Raw genomic sequence first — 20433 nt, 5'->3', positions numbered from 1 at the left:
CAAGAGAGACGAGTGCATAAATTGGCTGATAGGCCCCTTCCACCTAAGGTAAAGAGGAAAATATCTAGACCTGCACCTGTTTTACAACCTCTGTGTATGTTTTCTGACTGAATTTTCAAGGTCTGGAGCTATAATTTGGGTTGGCCACCAGGGGGCACCAGGTTAGGTACCAGCACATGGTTCAAGTCCAGGATTTTTGTATATACAGTATATATACACACAATATATTATATATATATGTATATATATAATATACTGTTGTTACTCACTAATATGCCTGTAACTTGCTCATAATGGGGTACAGTATTCATTTCCACATATTTGTAGAGGAAAGGCCTGTATCCTCTGCATGTAGCTGCTGCACTGCCTGGTCCTGCAGGTCCAAGATTCACAGAGCTGCTGTTGCTCATTGGCGCAAACCCAGACGCACAGGCAAACGACCAGGATCAGATCTATGAACTGGACAAGGTGTGTACGTGTTTCTGTCCTTTTAGCATCATTTATACTTTTTGGTATTGTAGTAGTTTCATGCAGGCTCCATTCCAGAGAACCATGAAGACCCACACATCTCTGAGCACCAGGGAGACACCACAGCACACATCTCAGGAAACAAGTGGAGAACCCAGGGATGGCGGCCGCACTGCACTGCATGTGGCCTGCCAGAGAGACAGCGACTACAGGGTGAGTACATATGTGCTCCTACACACTGATACACACTGTCACTCTAATGAAACATCAGTATTATGCTGTCCACACAAACGATCATGTTGAATCTATGTTGTGTTTGCAGCACGCCAGTAGGGTGGTTTCCCTCCTGCTCTCCTATGGAGCCAGCACACACTTTCTCTGGAGTGGACACTCTCCTCTCTCCCTGGCCATAGCTAGTGGCAATGAACTGGTAACACGCAAACACACACACCATACACGCACAAACAATGCCACCTGGTGTTGAAGTGTGTGCATCCCTGCCCAGGCGGTGGAGTCGCTGTTGAAAGGAGGTGCAGATCCAAATCTTCTCCTCGGCCGCAGGGTAGGCAGTGCTCTGTGTGTCCTCTCCAACCTCAGGTACCACTGTGGAGGGAAGAAAGCTGAGATGGTATGGAAACACGCCACACACAAATAACCATCTATATAACTGTAAATACTATGTTAACCTGGTGTATCATGAAAGCACACTTAAGAGATCTTAATGTTTCACATGAGCTGCTTGATGTGCACACTCTTGTATTTGTATGATTCAAAGGTGTGTGTGTGTGTGTCTGTGTGTGTGTGTTTGTCTGTGTGTGTGTGTTTGTCTGTGTGTCTGTGTGTCTGTCTGTCTGTCTGTCTGTGTGTGTGTGTGTGTGTCTGGAGCAGTTCGACATGTTAGCTAAGGCTGGTGCCAATATCTTGATGCAAGTTACTGTGGAAGACGTTGTTGGAACCGCAGTTGACTATGCACAGCACTGCTTTAACCAGGTAACATGAGTGATCACACTCTGGCTTCTAAAACGCTTGTCTTTTATGGCTCAACAACCTAATTGATCTGACTCCATGTATTAAATGGTGGTAATTTGGAATTGATTGTCTGACCCTGGTTAATCAAAGACACACACTTGATTTTAACTAAGCTAAAGCTAAGTCCTAGAGCAGTTTGAGTTTAGTTCAGGGACTGAGTAGCAAATATGTTGGTGATTGTTTGGTCATTGGTGCAACTGGCACCCTGCAAAGTTCCACTGATATGTTCAGTAGCTCCCCTCAGTGCCTGCACCCCTCTATTCAGTCACAAGGACAATGGAAAAAATTAAAAAGCCAACAAGGATCACACCAAATGTCCAGTATCTTTGCAGTTATTGATCACCCTGCTTTTGCTTTCAGTCATTAATCACAGTATGTTGTATTTTTGTGTTTAGGATTCTCGTATTTCCAAAACTCCCTATCATACTCTGACCACACACGAGAGGGAAACCCTCAAGGAAAGACAGCAACTGCTGAGCATGATGGGAGATCTGACAACGTGGACTTCTGTCCGTATAAAAAGAGAAGCTAGAAAGAGAGCAACGGCCCAAGCTGCACCGTCAGTGTGTTACTATGTTTGAATGTGGTTTGGTCTTTGTCGCTCTGCATAACTCAGTCAGAGTCAGATTGTCTTTGTAAAGTCTGTCTGCTTGATGTGTTTGACTGTGTTGTCCGTTTGTGTGTGTGTGTGTGTGTGTTTTACAGGTACACAGATGTTTTTCTTCACAGGAGCAATTGCCATCTGGCCAAAGGGGCAGATATCCGACTGTGAAACCTAAACCACCATCACAGAAACACATAGGTACAGGTACACGCACTCATACATGTGTTCTTACACATACAACCACATGATTACGTATTGTATTTGCAATTAAGCCTCACACCCTTTGTGACTTGACTTTGTTCTCAGGGAGCCGCTGTATCCGTTCTGCTCTCAGCTTGGCCGCTCTGCCTCTGTGAAGCTGACCGAGTCTCTGTAGCCGCTGCCACCAAGTCTTCTACTGCTCCGGGACATAAAAACTGAAAGACACAAGGATCAGGGTGTCAGGTGGGATTTGACTCAAGCTGAATCTTGTCAGCCCTAAGACTATTGTAGATCAGACCACAGAACATAAGCCATGTATCCATCCCTTTGGTAACAGAAAATTGTAAACCTTCATTTGTGACATTTTCTTTACTTTAGCATGTTTGTGACATCCTTGGCACAAAGTCCTTCCTGACCTCATGTCCCTCCCTGTCCGTAGCAAAAGCAGCTGTCACTCAGGGTCGTGTTGGTCTGACCCCTATATGATCCTTGGCCCTGGAGTGTGGAACCAAAGGTCTTCAGAAACTACAGCTTCATATGATCCGTACTAGTGTTTCATAGGTCTCACCTGGACCTGGATACTGCCAACATACAGGCAACAACGAAGGAATGTGACTTGCCCATGATGCCCACTCGCTCATTTGTTAATGGTTACTGCGAAAGCCAGCCTGACCGGGAACTGCTGCCTGACAAAGGTGAAGGGAAGCTCATCATTTCTGTCATGGTGCCGCTTCATGCTGACAGTGACGGTCGCTTCTTCAATTTTTTCTTACCTCAATCATGACGTCATTCTGGGGGTGCTAGGGTGGTTCCATTCAATATGTCATTGACAACTGTGACATCATTTACGCTGTAAGCACCTTACACAAATTCAAGACCCCTGCAGAATTGTATTATTTGTTTTTGTGTTTTTTTTGCTGAATATTTTTATTGAAAGAAGGATCTGGCATTACAATGAGCAAGATTATTTTATACATGCAGAAGGGAAAAAAAGAAAACAAGACACAAAAGAAAAAGAAGAGCACGAAAACAATGAAGAAAACAAGGATGTGCAATTCATCATTGATGAATAGTATCATGTGTTTATATGTGTAAATATGGGCCAATTGTAAAGTATTGAATGTATGTACTCCCTGCTATTGAGTAAAGACGGGTGTAAAACGTGTGCACCTTGTGTTCATAAGTGTCCACACAAGAGCTCAATTAGCATCATGCTACATGTCAAATACACTTGCTATACTCTCTAGTTCAACCCAAAATACTCAGATAAAGTATGCTGTGAGGCTCAAGTGCCACAACACAATTAACTAATATTTATATCTGTGCTGAGTGCTTCCTGGGCGTCTCCCTCATCAACTGGCACCGATGTTCAGTTCATCAAACAATTTGTTAATACAATAACAATGTGGAGTTATTCAACTATGAATCTGACATTATTTCGAAATAAAGATGAATGATAAAATGATCAGGCATACGTAAACATTTGACAGACTAAATTTGGCACGAGAAAACAAGTGTAAAGTAGTAGTAGTAGTATACTGTCATGAGCAGGATCGTTCTTCAGGCAAACGAGAGAGAGAGAGAGAGAGAGAGAGAGAGAGAGAGAGAGAGAGAGAGGGAAGAAGGGAAGAAGGGAAGAGGGAAGAGGGGGAGAAGAAAGAGGGAGAGAGAGAAAGAGGGAGAGAAGGGGGTAGGGAGAGGAGTGAAAGAGAGAGAGGGAGAGAGAGAGAGAGAGAGAGAGAGAGAGAGAGGTGTCAGACGAAGCTGTAGTTTCCTGTGATCTTGGGTTTCACCTTCAAGGGCCTGGGAACATTTGTGGATTTCAAACTAGCACTTCCCTGAGTGCCAGCTGCTTTGGCTTTGGCTGCAGAGAGAGAGAGAGAGAGAGAGAGAGAGAGAGTCACAGATTCAGTATCACACATTCAGAACACTATTACATGTTTAAAACTGTTTATATTGCTGGTGTGATCTATATCAAAGTCCCCACCTGAAACCCGGACACATTCCTCCTTGTGTCTTTGGTCCCATGCTTCCAGTTTGCATTTGGTGGAGCAATAGAAGACTAGGCGGCAGCGGCTGCACAGAGTCAGCTTCACGGACGCAGAGCGACCGCACTGATAGCAGAACTTAGGCGGTGGCTTCCTGGGAAAGATGGAGAACAAACTCAAATTACAAAATGCTCCAGAGGGTTAAGTGTAAATACAGGAGATAATCATGTGTTTGTGCGTGTAAGAACGCACATATGTCTGTGTGGGTGGGTACCTATGTGTTTCTGTCTCACATTCGTCTATCTGCCCATTTGGATACATCTGTGACCCTGTTACACACACACACACACACAAACAGACATGTCATGTGACATCACAGTCATGCAGAGGGACAAAGACCAAACCACATTCACACATAGTAACACACTGGAGAGTGAGTAACACACTCTGACTGTGCAGTTTGAGGTGTTACTCACTCTCCATACTGGCAACAGCCTGCCTCATTAGATCTCCCATCATGCTCAGCAATAGCTTCCTTTCCTTCAGGGTTTCTCTCTCTTGCATGGTCAGAGCATGAAAGGGAGTTTTGGCAATACGAGAGTCCTAAACACAACAAACATACAACACACTGTGATAAAAGACTGTGAAAGCAAAAGTCATGTTCAGATATGTTTGTGGCAAGATTTATAATCCAAAGGATAGAATAGGAGATGTTGACATGTTAAGTGCATTACAGTGGAGACTTTGGATGATTAAAATGATGTTGTTTTTGTTGTACTCTTCATACTAATACTAAACACAAATGCGTTTCTGGGTAAAATATTAACACAAGATTCTCTATCTGCATCTCTTTAACAATCATGAATGATGGTGACAGTGTTGACAGTGTTGAGTTTGTGTGAACACTATCCCACTAAGATATGGCAATGTTTCAGGTATACAGTTTTATACACAGGGTGCTAATATGTGTTACCTGATTAAAGGAGTAGTGCGCAAAGTCAACTGCAGTTCCAACAATGTCGTCCACAGCAACTGGCATTGAAAGACTGGCTCCAGCCTTAACTAACATGTTGAGCTGCAGCAGACAGAGATATGAATCATTCAAGAGGGGCTGAAAATGGAAAAAACCTGTGTGTGTGTGTGTTTCCATACCATCTCAGCTTTCTTCCCTCCACAGTGGTACCTGTGGTTGGCGAGGACACACAGAGCGCTGCCTACCCTGCCGCCCAGTGGGAGATTTGCATCTGCACCTCCTTTTAACAGCGAATCCACTGCCTGGGCAAGGAAACACATTTATTTGTGTGTGTGCATGCGTGTGTGTGTGTGTGTGTGTGTGTGTGTGTGTGTGTGTGTGTGTGTGTGTGTGTGTGTGTGTGTGTGTGTGTGTGTGTGTGTGTGTGTGTGTGTGTTACCCGTTCATTGCCATTAGCTATGGCCAGGGAGAGAGGAGAGTGTCCACCCCAGAGAAGGTGTGTGCTGGCTCCATAGGAGAGCAGAAGGGAAACCACCTCACTGGCGTGCTGCAAACACAACATAGATTCAACATGATCGTTTTGTCACAGCATGATACTGATATTTCATTAGTGACAGTCTGTATCGGTGTGTGTGTGGACACATATGTACTCACCCTGTAGTCACTGAACCTCTGGCAGGCCACATGCAGTGCAGTGTGGCCGCCCTCTCTGGGTTCTCTAGTAGCTTCCTGATATGTGTGCTGTGGTGTCTCCCTGGTGCTCAGAGCTTTGTGGGTCTTCATGGATCTCTGGAAGGGAGCCTGGTCCTGGTCACATGCCTGTGCATCTGGGTTTGTGCCAGTGAGCAACAGCAGCTCAGTAATTCTTGGACCTGTAGGACCAGGGAGTGCAGCAGCTACGTGCAGAGGATACAGGCCTTTCCTCTACAAAAAGATGTGATTGAACAGTTAACATCAGCACTGTACTTACTTCTTCAAGGTACAGATACATCAGTGAGTAACAACTGTATCAGCTTACTGAATAAAAAAAAAACACGACTGTGCTTGAACCTAGTGCCCCCTGGTGGCCATTTCAAATCACAGCTCCAGATCTTGGAAAATCACCTCAGTCTTAACTCCTACACACAGAGAGCTTTAGGAGAGGTCGGGTATGTTGTTGCTGTACCTCAGGTGGAAGGGGGATGTCAGTCCGAGCACCACACAGCAACAGTCTATTGACAACCTCAGTGTCAGCAGCCAATATAGCCAGGAAGAGGACAGGCATAGGGATCATGGATGCATTGGGGTCAGCGCCTCGATCCAACAACAGCATCAGAGTGTCTAAACGGGCGCGCCGCCTGAGCAGACAAGGAGAAACCAAGCATAGATAGATAGATGCATAAATGGAGAAATGGCTTGTATGACCTCTGACTTCATGCCAGAGCAGGTCATGGAGGAGAGGAGCTCACTCACTCAGATTTCACCGCAGCCATTCTGCGCACCGTCTCGCATGAATCAGTGCGATAAGAGGTTCCTGTGCGACTCAGAGCCTCTGCTGAGCGCTGCATGATTTCCTCTGTGACTGTGATGTGGAAGCTGTTGACGGCGTGGGCAGAGTCGAAGCTCTTTTTACGATTTCCGGGCTTGACTTTGTCCTCCTGTAGACGGAGAGACAGATGAGGAGACCAATACAAAGCAGTGATGGGATGGGACCTTTGAGCTTGATGCATAAACTCTTCGTACCTCCATAGCGCCACTTTCACCAAGCATCTCATGTCTTCCTGTCTCCTTTACATGCTTGGTTCTATGTTCTTTACCCTCCTGTTCCTTCCTTTTCTCCTCTTCATCAACATTTCTGACCACATGACTCTTCTCCATACTGTCCCCTCCCCGCTGTCTCCATATCGCATCACACTTTCCTTCTGTCTCTCTTTCCTCTCCCTCGCTCCCTTCCTCATCTTCCCCACAGCTGCTTTCTTCTTCACTCATTGGCTCATTTTCTGTCTCCTTGCTGTCTCCTGTCCCATCTCCCCATTCTCTCTCTCCTGTCTCCTCCAGTAAATGTTCAGAGTCTTCAGGGGTCTTCGGTGTAGTGTTGGACATGTGGTCGCTCTCATTGTACACTTTGCTGCTGCAATATGAGAGGAAGTCTGTTTCTTTTTCTGTCGTCCTGAAACAACAACCACCATAAATATTTAATGTCATCATTTTACACATAGGAGACATTTCTTTAACTGATCTATAAAAGGGGGGTGCGCAAGAAAAAGTGCTATAGCAGGTGAAATAAGCTCATCCTTACTGGTCAGAGAGGGGATTCTGGTTGCTGCTCAGGGTTGTGTTACCGGTCTGGGGTCTGGAGTAACAGGTGGGCGTGCTTGCAGTGAAGTCCAGCAGGCTGATTTGGTCGTCGCTGCAACATGTTGACAGAGACTCCATCAACTGGCCGAGAGAGAGAGAGAGAGAGAGAGAGAGAGAGAGAGAGAGAGAAAGAGAGAAAGAGAGAAGAGAGAGAGAGAGAGAGAGAGAGAGAGAGAGAGAGAGAGAGAGAGAGAGAGAGAGAGTCAGCTGCTCTTCTAGCTATTCACTTGTGTTAAGGCGAGAAACTTACTTCAGTTTTAGCTCCTGGATTGAGGCAATTCATGTGCAGGGAGTGAACAGGATAGTACAGAACATGACACACAGCCAGAGCAGACATGCCTTCACTGTTCAACTTGTCAATATCAGCACCCCGATCCAACAACAGGTGGATCACATCATTGTGACAATTGATCTGATGGAAACAAAAGAAATGAGAGTCCCACCAAACTCATGAAAGGGACTGTGGACATCTGAATAAACACACACCGATGGAGATAACTTGACCTTTACATGTACAAGAAACATCAGCTTATATGCTTTCATGTTGTGATAAAGTTATTCATTGACTATTTTTTTTATTAATTTCAAGCAAAACTAGAGGGAAAGATCTGTAAAGCAAATAAATGTGTTACTGTGGCAGCAATGAGAGCAGTTAGTCCTGTTGAATCTGTTACATCAGGATGGACCATATCAGTGAGGAAGAGCTGTGAAATAGCCTGCTGCTCCCCCCGAGAGGCCTGCTGGAGCAGCAGCTCTGAACTGACTTCTACAGGCCCTTTAGGACCAAAGCCGTCCCTGCTGAGAGACAGAACCGCTGCCACGTCCCAGCCCACGTCCACTGCCTGGAGTCTAAGACAAGAGACACAAATACAGGCGACCTCATCAACAGCTTCCATCATCTCAAATATACATCCAAGTATACAAGATTACTGGATATCTCATACAGACTTCTACTGTAATGAAACAATCAATTTTAGATTTGAAAACCATAAACATTGTGTTAATATTCAGATAATTGATTCATTTCATCACTTCTCCAGATTATTTATGTTCATGGGAAGTCTATTTGTTTATATTCATGTCTAATGTATGACTTCCTCTGATATGTGACTCACCTGTGTTTCTCTATGTGAGCCTGCATGCGGGCCTGTAAGGGCAGGAGGGACAGTGGGTCTCGTTCATAGCCTTGGTACTGGCGGGGGACTGGTTTCCACTGCTTCCCATAAAAGTGCCGATCCAACTCTCTCCTTCGGCCACCGGGCAGCGGCAGGTGGTCACCATCCGTGGAGTATTTCTCAATACTGGGGGAAAGGATGACATGGTCGTCTAATAGCAGATCTCTGTGGGGGGTCCTAGCTTTCACCTGAGCATTGCAGAGAGAAAAGGAAAGAACATTTGCAATGATTTATTGTTGGGAATGACCCTTGGAAGCTTAGTGGCTCAAAGTACTGAAACCGTTTCAATGTAAATTAAATCATAGCGTCATATTGTGTTGCCTTTGTTGTCCATTAGGGGTTTTTGTTCAATATAACCTTGAATATGAGGTCAACTAAACTCATTTGCCATTCCATTTTGTTTCTGTTGGGACAATCCGGTCAGGACCTTAGCAACAGTTGCTCTGCAGGGTCATGTGTCCTTCCTGTGAAACACTGAAGGAAACAGAGGTCAGCATGTACCTGAAGCAGGGAACCTGGGCTCACAGCTGGATCCAGAAAGACAGCGTATTTGGGGAAGCTCCTCAGGCTGAAGCCCTCTCCCACCGCTGTGCAGAGCCTCAGTAAGTACTGCCTGTCCCACAGACCCACATCCTGAAGCCCATCCCAATATGTGATCACACCTGGACCAAACCTCTGGTCAATATAGTACAAACCCTGTGGAGGAAAGGAAAGGACATTTGCTTTTCAGCCTAACTTTAGTGTCATCTAACCTGTAACGATGATAACAAGTCATGTGACGTCCATCCAACCAGTTTACATGAAAGCTGCTTCCATCATGGTACACATGTAGTCCATATCCCTCCTTCCTGTTGAGGTAGAACTTGCCAGTGAACTTTTCCCCTGTGTGCCAGCAGTGTGAGCCACCACCATGCCTGAAGTCTCTGTAGAAGGAGCCCACATAGGTCTACACACAAGAAGCCGTTTCAATGAGGGGAAACAACACAAATAGAAATATGACTCAATGGTGTATTTCTGTATGACTTCCTTCATTATTACCTCTCCATTTTTCCAGGTGTACCTTCCCGTGCCGTGTTTCAGTCCCTGGATGAATCCTCCTTCATATCTCGATCCATCGGGACACTCCTGAATGCCGAGCGCTTCCCGTCTCTCCTGTCGGGCTTGACCTCCTCTGTGCCCGATGCTTTGTGTCTCTGTCCCCGGCTCCTCACCTCGCCTCTGCGCCGTCGCAACACCTTCGGAAGTTGCCGACATTTTCACCGGAGCGCGTCCCTCCTACTAAGGACAGGATACCTGAATGCATCTAAGTGCAATAATTAGTGAAATAACAGAAAAAGTTTGGCGACTAGTAAACAAGATTGAGTTTTCACTTCACTGACAGCGCTGGTTGTCCTGACAACAAGGTCTGTAGGTGTGGAGCTGTAACGGTGCACATGCGTATAAGACCTGTGTAGAACTCTCCCAAGGGAAAGTTTGGTTCACTTCCAGGCAACCAAAGAAGGGGAGGCGACTGCAAACACACACACACACACACACACACGGGAGGGAGCCAGAGAGTGTGTGAGAGACCTTTGTTTGTGGACAGTGATATACAGTAGAATAGTGTTCAAAGTTGAAGGACTCCTATTGGTTCCTTTGAGGCATTCAGGAACCACAACCCCAATTTAACAATAATTCCTTCCCCTCATCACTTTTGATCTCATCCTGCGTGTGCTTCTGTGCTCCTGTGTTCTTATTCCATGTGGACAGTGGACACAACAAAGCCCTATGAAGTGGGAGCTCATGGCTGACCTGGTGGTGTTTGGGGTCTCTGACACAGGGTGTGTTTTAATTAATAATAAATATGAATGACAATGAGGAAAAGTCAAAGGGCAGGATAAACCTTGTTGAGTGTTAAGTGCATGTGTAAAGGAGCAGTGGAGCAGGGCCATGCATTCGTGTGTATGTGTGTTCATGTCACCTGACACTTTCCCTGTAAGTGACCTTGCAGTGTTCAGCACGTCCCAAAGGCACAGAGGGTGAAGTACACGGTTTCACTCAGGCCTGTGAGGAACGACTACATATAGTCTGAAGAGTGAGTGAAAGATAGTGATTAACAACTCATTTCATGGCACCAACCAGATTTTGACAATGCAGAAACTTCACTCACCAGAACGTTATACAATCCAATATAAGAGACCTGGAAATATGTACATCCTTTTGAATATGATTATGTTGAGTGTGGGACAGGCAGCTACATTTGATAATGATTTGGAAATGGGACACTCCCTATTATCAGCGCAAGCGACTCTATAGAATGAGCCCAACTTTGAACCACTTCATCCCTTTATTAGTCAGTTGTTCAATTAAAGACAAAATAATACTCTGTTAAAACACTCTTCAAAATTACATACAGTGAAAACGGTACATTACACAAAGTGAAAAAAAAGAAGCGACCAAAAAAGTCAAATAGCATAGTAGGGATTCAGTGCTTACATACACTATATACATTTTCCTAGAGGTTCTTTCCCAAAATGCTTTTGTCTTAGAGGCCCTCCGACATGTAGCATCTTTAGTGAGGATTAAGGCAGACACACATATAGATTAAATATCATTGATCAATTAACCTTTGAAACATTTTGACTGTAAAATTAAAATTCTGACAAACGGCAAAACCATGATTCCAAATGCAAATGTCTCAGTGAGGCGACCGTCTTCCTCCTGACAAAACTTAAACCGTCTCCTAAAATGGATGAGCTAAAAATTTATTTGACCTCAACAATCCACCAGGACTGGGAACAGTAAGTAAATATGAAGAAGACTATGAGCACTAACATGATTCTAAAGGAAGGAATATGAGGAGCAGTTAAGCCTTCAGCGAAAATGGAGCCCTTAAATATAAAGCCCTTCACAGAGACAAGACATAAGAAACAACAAACATGGTGTGGTTGTAGATATATTCAGCGTCTGAGAAGTGGAAATCTGAAAAACATTATTGAGCTGAAAGAAGGCATGGAGGGTTTGGGGGGGTAGTGCTGCTCAGGCATTGCTCCTCTCATCTACTGTAAAAATCTCCATGGGGCCTTTGCTCAGCACTTTGATGTCATCCAGGAGACTGCTGGGGGTGACGATGTGAGAGGACCCTGGAACCAAAGTACAAACAATTATGATCTCTCAACACGTTAAAATGATGATAATGGGCGATAAGGCTGGGCTCTGGCAGGGGGGGCATAGGAACCAAAATATAAAAGGGGCAGTGAATGGCACCAGCAACTTTAAACACTTAATACCCCCAGTGGAGGTCTAGTCTTTGTAAATCTGCACATCTACTACAAACCAAATAAGTATTGCTGCCTACCTATGATGACTTCACATGATTTGACTGCCTGTGTGACCTCGTAGGCACAGCGCATCTCAGAATAACTCATCCCTCCTATTATGAAGATGATGAGGCGTGAGCCGCTTCGACGCTCATCCTGTGTGCTGGCTTTGTGCTTCTGACGGGCACTGTGGAGCAGAGGACAGACACAATGAGAACAAGACTGGACACAAAAGAAAACAAGACAAAAACAATGACTGGACACACATGGATATAATCGCTCAAACCGTTGCTCACATGGACAATACACTTCAAACTAAATGCAGTACCTTAAAGTCATCACTAGAGGGGGATCATTAATTGCATGCGTGCCTATGCAGCCCCCTGTGAAAGTGAAGTTGGAACATTAGCAGCCTGTGTGTGAGCGAGTGAGCGAGAGAGAGAAAAGGATGACCATATGTGTGTATCTGAACCATGTGACGAACACCTAGGGAGTTGTGAGCAAATTGCCGTAATGCACCCAAAAAATAATAATTAATAGTATTTAGATTAGTATTAGTGAGTGCAGAGAACTCAGCTGGTAATACTGAAATTACCAGAAAATGATAAACAATCACTAATAGTTAAGGCAAAATCCATGTTCCTCAATCACTCCTGAAACCCACCTGACAGCACCGGAGCCATTCCAGGCTGCAGGACACTCTGACTGGTGAGGCCATTCCTTGGTGTCCAGCTTGTTCTCTACAGCATCCTGAAAGTGAGGAAATCTTCATTTATCCTTTATTTGTATAGTCCACCTGGTAGTTCACGTCCATACACCAGCTTGATGCAGCTTTAAAATTCAGGTCAAAATGTCCCCTAAAGATCCCCCAAATAGAGTTCGATATCAAATCAATTGTACAAAGTTCTCCAGAAAATGATATCACAGATTCTTCTGCGTTCAGATTCAAGATGTATCCGATTCAGAAGCTCAGGCAAATACATCTAGACGGTCAAAGTAGCGACAACAATGTATTGTTGGGTGGTGGCTTCATCTAATGTTATTAGGTCGCCAGTGGTTCTTTTGTCACTATATTAAAGGAATAACAGGTAATTATTATGACATTACAGACATTAGACTTCTCATGTTTGACCCCAGGGCTCAAATATCTCAGGTCTATGAAACAACCTTAGATGTATCTGTGTGTTCCTCCCCTGACCCAAATGAAATACCACAGGCATCCTTCATGACAGGAAATCAGACCAGCATTTACTGTAAAGAAAGTACCATCTTATCCCCTTATCTGACCTCTTTCACATAACTCTGCAATGACATTACAACCTCTCTTGTCCAACACATTAAACCTACAATAAAGACATTTGAGAAATATTGTCAAGAGATTGTGTTGAAACTTTTGAAACTATTGTTTCCATAGTGTACAAACAAGGTGGATATGATGTCAATCAGCATCAGGCTTGGATTCTGCCTTTTACCATGACCACAAACTTAACACAAACATGAAGAGAATCTGATATTGGCTTATCAGATGACAGGAACCCGACGGCCAGCTTTTATACAGTCTTCTTCATTTTTCTCACGGATGCCCTTTATACTGGGTTTGTGAAGCACAGTGACCCACATAATGAGACTTGTTGTGCTCTTTTCTTTATCAGTCCTGTCCTATATCCTATCTACACTCACTTAGCAGGGCTGCTACCTCAGAAGGATCCAGATACTTTCATCTGGAGTTTGCCACTTAATTCACAAAAGGTCCGCCAACTCGTGCAAAGAACACAATACTCGCCCAGCTGGTACAAGTTTCATATAAGTGTGCAAAATTACAAATTTATATCTTAGAAGAGACAAAGGGATGTGGATTGGACGTCAATTGTCATCAATTACAATAACTTCACGTCACTCAAAACCTCAAACCTTTTTTTTTTTGTTGCAAAGTAACAGTCCTTCCACTGACCTCCATCACATCTTTGATGACTGGAGTCCACCTGGACAGGTTGTACGTCTCTCCCTGGGAGCGATCCCGCCTGGTCGGCTTGCGAGAGGATGAACCCGACTATGGACAGAAGTGCAAGACAAAGTGAGCAGGAGCAGTGGTGTGCACTCTGTCTGTCCTCTATCACTTAGAAAAGAGCTCATCACTTCCTCCTCTCCTACTCATACCGCTGTGATGATGGGGACGCCCAGGTCTTTCCAGTTCAGGATAAACTCTCGCTCAGTTTCAATCTTCACATGCTGGATCAGTTTGCATAGGTTCTCATCTGTCGTTCCTGTTGTGTCACACACACACACACACAGACTTCATTACTACATACAATCTACTACTCCATACTATCCATTACTATAAATTATAGTGACATCTTTGGCAATGCAACAATTTACAGTTATTTTACATTCACTCTTCTGTGTCTCTGCTTTCCCCAGCAGAGCCCAAACACAAATCAATGCCACATTTCTCTTACTTGGATAAATTGATTAGTTAAAAGAAATGAAAGAGGTCAAGGAAATCTTCCTGTGACTGTTACCGACGTACCGCTGAGGCTGAAGATGTAGAGTAGCACCGCACGGATCTTGTCATACTTGTCGTACGGGTGAAGCAGCACAGGCAGCAGGGTCCTCATCGGGTCCTTCACCTTTACCCCGTCCGCATCCAAACCCACCGCGAGGTCCTACACAACAAGACACATCATGTTAGAGTCAGTCTGCATGATTCCTGAGAGATACGTGTTTTCCTCTTGTGCAACCTGAGAAAATGAATGTTTGCTCTTTTCATTAAAGGCCAGAATTAGCACAAGATGTTTACAGCCACGACATCACTGAACATTCTCTCGCTAACTTCTCCATGTCACGCCATGTGGTGAAAAGGTTTGGCTCCACAGACCTGTTCAGCTTTGCAGAGTTTCTCCACATTGTTTGAGAAATGTTTCATGCAGTCCTCAGCCAACTGCAGGTGAATCGTTTTCTAGAATTCAGAGAACAAAGAGAAGACTTTAACATCAATATGAATAGAGCAAAGTGTTATTAATGTTTAGACTGAATCCTCACGTCACAGCATAGTACATGCAAACATAAAACCAATTCAACTTTTCTTCAGACAATAAAAAAGACAAATGGACAAAAAAATGCTCAATTTCTGAATGGATTAAAACAAGTTGATTTATCATTTTACTACATAGCAAAATGTTAAATGATTGACTTTTACAGTAATTCTGGCTTCCAATTCTGTCCTGCTTTGAAGTCTTTAGCGGCACCACACCCAATCATGACACAATGGTCACTTGGCTCCGTTACTGTTACTACCGGTAAGGAAATAAGGTGTCGCATGTCGATCCAGAAAAGTCTCAACAGAACCCAAAAACAAACTTTGACTGATTTGATTTGAAATCCCAAACTACGGTTGTATAGTTTGAGTTTAACTTTGGTGAGACGATGGTGTACATACCTCAGCCAGTTGTTTACGGAATGCGGGCATCTTCTTCATCAGCTGAGCCAAACCACTGATTGTGGTCTGGACAGTTGAGGGTTGAAGAGGTTGATAAAAGAAAAGGACACAGAAGGAAACAACCATTCAAAAGCTGTCTAACCTAAACAAAAAAGGTGTTTACCCAACAGAGCTACAGTATGAATACAAATTCATACAAGTTTTAGATAATCTTGCCTTAGAATGATGGGGAAGAGGAAAATAACTGTACTCTACCTTTCCGTCTGGCTGTTTCTTGCTGGCAGATATTTCCTTTACCAGCTTTGGGATCAGTCTGTTGTAGGAGCATGGGTTTAGTATTTGTGAGGAAGCCCGGAAAAGCATCTGAGATTTCTGACACTTACTCTGTGACCTCAGCGATGTGTTTATGCCGGAGCTTGACCCAGAGCATGTCCTCTTCGTTCAGCAGGGCCTGTTTCTCTGAGCCGTCTTTAGACTTGTACCTGTATCCAAAAGCACAGCCACGCTCTCTCTCACTCTTTTGAATTGGGAACTCGCTAACAGTTTGTAAGCCGGAGAAATAGCATTGAAAACATAGTGAGCTTGTGTTACGCGTAGGTGTCGCTCTCGATGTCGATGAGGTCACACGCCATGGCCTGGTAGGTCAGCTCGTGCAGGATGGGGCTGACTGGGTCGAAGCCTCTCTCCACTATCAGCAGCTGGGCCTGAGTCTTTCCCTGGTGGGGAGGGAAATAGAAGGTAGCAGTTACAAGATAAAATATAATATAACACTGCATTTCACATCGCCATACAGTGACAGCAGTGGATACCACTTGAGCTTCAACCTCCCCTTCCCCTTTTCAGATAGAGACAATGTAACCTGCTCAGGCCAATGGAGGCCCACTGCATCTCTCTTCAGAAGGAATAAAGCTCATGTTAAGCTGTCACTGGATAAGATTCTTCCCAGTGGCCTCTTGTTCCACTTCCAGTGCTCAGGCCTTGTTTACACTATAACATTCATCGTGTGTAACAGATGTCTCACCTTCTTCTTGCCACTGTTGTCCAGCTCGTAATGCCTGGCCAGCTTGTTGTCCACCAGCTCTGCTAAGTCTTTGGCATTCTCCATGTTGCCCTCTCTAGAGTACAGAGAAACACATCAAACACTACAATAACATCTGAGGTGTTTTTCAGCTATAGTTTGGAGAAACGTATGGATTCTGTGTTTTTTCATGTAACACTGTGACAGGGTTACCCCAATCAATCCCCCAAGTAATACTTAAATAAAAACGATAACATTCTGCATGTGTTTCCCCGAGTTTCACCCAGGTGCTCAGATTTCATCTCTCAGTCCAAAATCACAGCAGTGAGGTGAAATGGAAACTTTAATTTGCCCGTAGCTGTGAATGTGAATGAGTTGCCTGTGTGTGTGTGTGTGTGTGTGTGTGTGTGTGTGTGTGTGTGTGTGTGTGTGCTCGTGTGTGTGCTCTTTACTGGAAGCATGTACGCTGCCTCTTACCCAATGAATGCTAGCCCCCTATAATCCTACACATTATAAATCAGTGTAGACGAAGGATGGGTGGATAGGTGGACACACTCGAACCATCAATGCACCCAATAATGAACACTGAACAACAGCTTCCATTTCTGTTAGGTAACACTTTCTCAGAACAGGTCTCGGGCTGCTCGGGGGTTGAGGTATGAGCACGTATGTAAGCTGAGAGGCTGAACGTTCTCTGGCTCACTTCTTGTATCTGACTCCAGGGTACTCGTCCAGCGTGGCGCACAGTGTGACGAGCTGGTTTGCCAGAGTCTCCAGTGTCTTCTTTTTGTCCTGACTGTGGGGACTGTAGATGCTCCGGAAAGCCCCCAGATTATCACAAGTGAATACCTGAAGAGAAGAAAACATGCTGCCGTAAGAGGACTAATACTGACATCTTTCCTCAGCAGGAAGAACAAGGTTTATTGCTTTGCTGCTTCTTTTGGAAACAAATGGTCCATTTCCACTTTTGTAATTGTAATTTTTCCATCATTTCACAAATAACCACAGATTCCAGATAAAAAGAGGAAATGGTTCATTTCAAAACAACTGAAAGGAAAAAATCTCTCCACAACAAAACTTAAGATTTCTATGTTTGATTACAAGTTAACCACTGCAAACATGAATATTAAGCACTTTAGCTACTAACTCAACAGCCCTCAAACCACATACTGTAGATGTAGAGTTATGACACCCAAACAGGTATTAAATCCTTTAGTGACGATCTATGTGTTGAGGTTTGTGTTTTACTCGGGTATGATATGGGAGGTAAGATGGTTATTGCGCTGATTACATTTCTTGCTGCTAAATTTAACCTCTTTCCTCTTTTTTAAACACGAAACACTTACTTGTGCCTCTTGTGGCATGAAGTTAATGTTTATTTCTTTGCAGACACGAATGTACTTTGCACAGTACAGCTTCATATTGTTGAACAGGTCATCTGGACAGTCTGTGAGCACACAGAGCAGTCAGATAAAAAATTAATCAAAATCAGATACTTTAAAAGGTGTTTTGTTAGTTATTTTGTTATATTAATAGATTCTAACAGTGATTTATAAGTTACTTACAGTCAGTGAAGTATACATATGCTGCTTTGTACTTGGGTTTGGTTTTGAAGTCAGCAATAAAGGCCTCCACACACTAAGAGAGGATTAAGGAGATCACAGCACAGTTGGCAAGATGGAAATGAGTGCAAACAAATGGGCTTTAGTGAAATGTGATAACAAACCTTTGCAGTTGGGGACATGAAGTAGATGGCCTTCATTTCAGGAACAGGCTCTCTGCTTTTGTACAGGTCCTCCACAACTGAAAGAAACGATGACAACATTAACAGAGAATCAAAATCAAATAAATGCATAATGATAGTTTTAGATTTGTATTAGACTTATCCTTAAAACAAATCAATTTCCCCAAAACTAACTCTGTAACCCTCAGCGCTTTTTATCCCATATACAAGTGCATCTCAATAAATTAGAATATTGAGGAAAAGTTCATTTATTTCCGTTATTCAATTCACAAAGTTAAACTCTCATATATTATAGATTCATTACACAACAAATGAAATATTTCAAGTCTTTATTTGCTTTCATTTAGATGATTATGGCTTACAGCTCACGGAAAGCCCAAATTCAGTATCTCAGAAAATGTAAATATTGTGAGAAAGTTCAATATTGTAGACTCACAGTGTCACACTCAATCAGCTAATTAACTCAAATCACCTGCCAAGGTTTCCTGAGCCTTTCAACTGTAGTAGAAAGGAGGAAAGGTGGCTCGGCATCACTAGCGCTTACTTGTTATTTTCTCCGACATCAGATCGGACATTTTGCAGCATGATGACAGGAGCTTGGTGGTGAAGGCGTCCAAGATCAGGATCTGAGAAGAAGACGAGTGATGAGTGTGTGGTTGTCAGTCAGTTGTTGTTGTATTTATGGAGAATTCCAGCTTTTGCTGCAAGTCACCTAGCAGCTGTAAAATGAATTACATACAACAAACTAAACTAAAGTGTCCTGCGTTCACGAGAGCATCACACAGGTGTATATTGTGTGTTTGGACGAGCTTTCCTACCTTCCATACTTCAGATTTTCTGCAATCGGCAATTATTGTTTCTGTTATTCCTGTAAGAAATGCAGATGTTGTGAATGACACATCAAATATGGAAACGTGATCATTTAATGACAAAAGTGACAATTATTTTTGCTGAGCTTCCTCGAGCAAACATCTTCTTGTCCATGAGCAAGGCATTACAAACAAACATTTTCGGACGAGGCCTTAAGCAGAACAATGACATACTGATGTGTTCTACATCACTGCTCTGCTTCTAAAGGAGGACAAGTCAGGCAACATCTTTATCTTTCTATTTTCTTAAGTGTGAGTATTTACTGTGTTTGCTTTATTAAAATGGGTCTGAAAACACAATAACGCTTTATTTTGTTGGTACAATTCAAAGTTCCTCCATCACTTAAACATCAGAATAGGCGTCAACGTGTCACTTTAACTGACTCAGCGTTACATGTTACCGTTCAGTTCACATGTTTGCGAGCTACACACGTAAAGGTGGATAAATGTTGAATGAAAGAGTGTGTGTGAGGTCAGAGTATTGACTCGCCCGGGCTGTTTGTAGTGTGTAAGCTAGCAGATGTAAGGTGGGGCTACGATATGATGACACACACACACACACACACAAACAGCGACTCGTTTATGCAAAAGTGCGTGTGGCTCGTCTATGGTGTGTTGTCATTTAAATTGGCACAGAATTAATCTCGTCTACTTCAATTTTAAAGTATTTCATTTCGTCCAGTTCAACTTTGCAAACTTCCGCCGCAGAAAACAGAAAGAAACTTACAAATGTCACTCGGCAACGCAGAGAGAAGTTAACAGTCGTGAAAGCAGCTACATATCTGTCAGAAGTGAGACTGAATATCTTTGTCGTTGCATTTACGCACACGTTCAGCGGGAGAAACGAACTTACTTTGCCAAACTAGTCTCCTCAGTCCGTGTTCCGAACCAGTTGCCATTTTGCTTCTTTTCCTCTTCGCCTCTTCCTGTCCGGTGTCGTCTGCCTCTGACGTCAACTACGTCACAATTATGCGACGGAACCGAGATGTAGTTTTTATGCCACACGTCTTTGATATTTGTTTCATCGGAAACCTGCATCATTGTCTTTGAAAGGGAACCTTTTATGTTATGAGTGTATGTAAACACATGAATGAACGGTGTATTGGTATTGCCATCATTTATTTATTCAATTATTTATTACTAATTCAATTATGTTAATACATATATATATATAATACATAATTTAAATTATTTTTAGAATGTACATGGAATAAGAATTAAAGTTTCCATTAAAGTTTCCATTTCCATTCCTTTCCAACCCCAGCCACACCACCCTTTTCACAGTAAGCGAT

General features: G+C 43.5%; 2 protein-coding genes across 2 annotated transcripts; both read right to left on the bottom strand.

Annotated features, from left to right (window-relative positions):
* Positions 1–3960: 3960 nt before the first annotated feature.
* On the bottom strand, positions 3961–10029 carry LOC143003633 (ankyrin repeat and MYND domain-containing protein 1-like). The gene is made up of 18 exons (XM_076154405.1): positions 9814–10029; positions 9575–9721; positions 9277–9471; positions 8716–8963; positions 8233–8449; positions 7851–8012; positions 7542–7681; positions 6986–7412; positions 6716–6900; positions 6429–6600; positions 5918–6187; positions 5703–5810; positions 5443–5565; positions 5264–5365; positions 4767–4893; positions 4565–4619; positions 4290–4444; positions 3961–4166 (listed from the first exon to the last, which is right to left on the bottom strand). Exons 1-18 carry the CDS (start codon positions 10027–10029, stop codon positions 4057–4059), a joined length of 3159 nt encoding a protein of 1052 aa, XP_076010520.1. The 3' UTR covers positions 3961–4056.
* A 1057-nt stretch (positions 10030–11086) lies between these two features.
* stxbp3 (syntaxin binding protein 3) lies at positions 11087–20091 on the bottom strand. The gene is made up of 19 exons (XM_076154514.1): positions 19995–20091; positions 19091–19140; positions 18817–18898; positions 18255–18331; positions 18094–18166; positions 17875–17975; positions 17232–17377; positions 16532–16625; positions 16102–16226; positions 15894–15992; positions 15766–15823; positions 15511–15576; positions 14950–15030; positions 14602–14737; positions 14232–14338; positions 14026–14124; positions 12739–12824; positions 12113–12261; positions 11087–11897 (listed from the first exon to the last, which is right to left on the bottom strand). Exons 1-19 carry the CDS (start codon positions 20038–20040, stop codon positions 11794–11796), a joined length of 1779 nt encoding a protein of 592 aa, XP_076010629.1. The 5' UTR covers positions 20041–20091; the 3' UTR covers positions 11087–11793.
* Between the last annotated feature and the right edge of the window lie 342 nt (positions 20092–20433).

Source organism: Genypterus blacodes, unplaced genomic scaffold (assembly GCF_046128005.1).
Source record: "Genypterus blacodes isolate CSIRO-AG114 ecotype Tasmania unplaced genomic scaffold, CSIRO-AGI_Gbla_v1 ptg000062l_1, whole genome shotgun sequence".
NCBI lineage: Eukaryota > Metazoa > Chordata > Actinopteri > Ophidiiformes > Ophidiidae > Genypterus > Genypterus blacodes.
Note: the sequence above shows the minus strand (reverse complement) of the source record. Positions and strands in the feature narration are given on the sequence as shown.

Excerpts from the sequence above, each read along its gene's own strand:
- LOC143003633 (XM_076154405.1), bottom strand. The coding sequence starts at position 10,029 with ATGTCGGCAACTTCCGAAGGTGTTGCGACGGCGCAGAGGCGAGGTGAG. Across the intron at positions 6,601-6,715 it reads ATGGCTGCGGTGAAATCTGA|GCGGCGCGCCCGTTTAGACA; the intron begins GTGAGTGAGCTC and ends TTGTCTGCTCAG. Across the intron at positions 5,811-5,917 it reads AGAGGTTCAGTGACTACAGG|CACGCCAGTGAGGTGGTTTC; the intron begins GTGAGTACATAT and ends TTGTGTTTGCAG.
- stxbp3 (XM_076154514.1), bottom strand. The coding sequence starts at position 20,040 with ATGGCAACTGGTTCGGAACACGGACTGAGGAGACTAGTTTGGCAAA. Across the intron at positions 19,141-19,994 it reads GAGGAGACTAGTTTGGCAAA|GAATAACAGAAACAATAATT; the intron begins GTAAGTTCGTTT and ends CATTTCTTACAG. Across the intron at positions 12,825-14,025 it reads TCATCAAAGATGTGATGGAG|GATGCTGTAGAGAACAAGCT; the intron begins GTCAGTGGAAGG and ends CCTCACTTTCAG.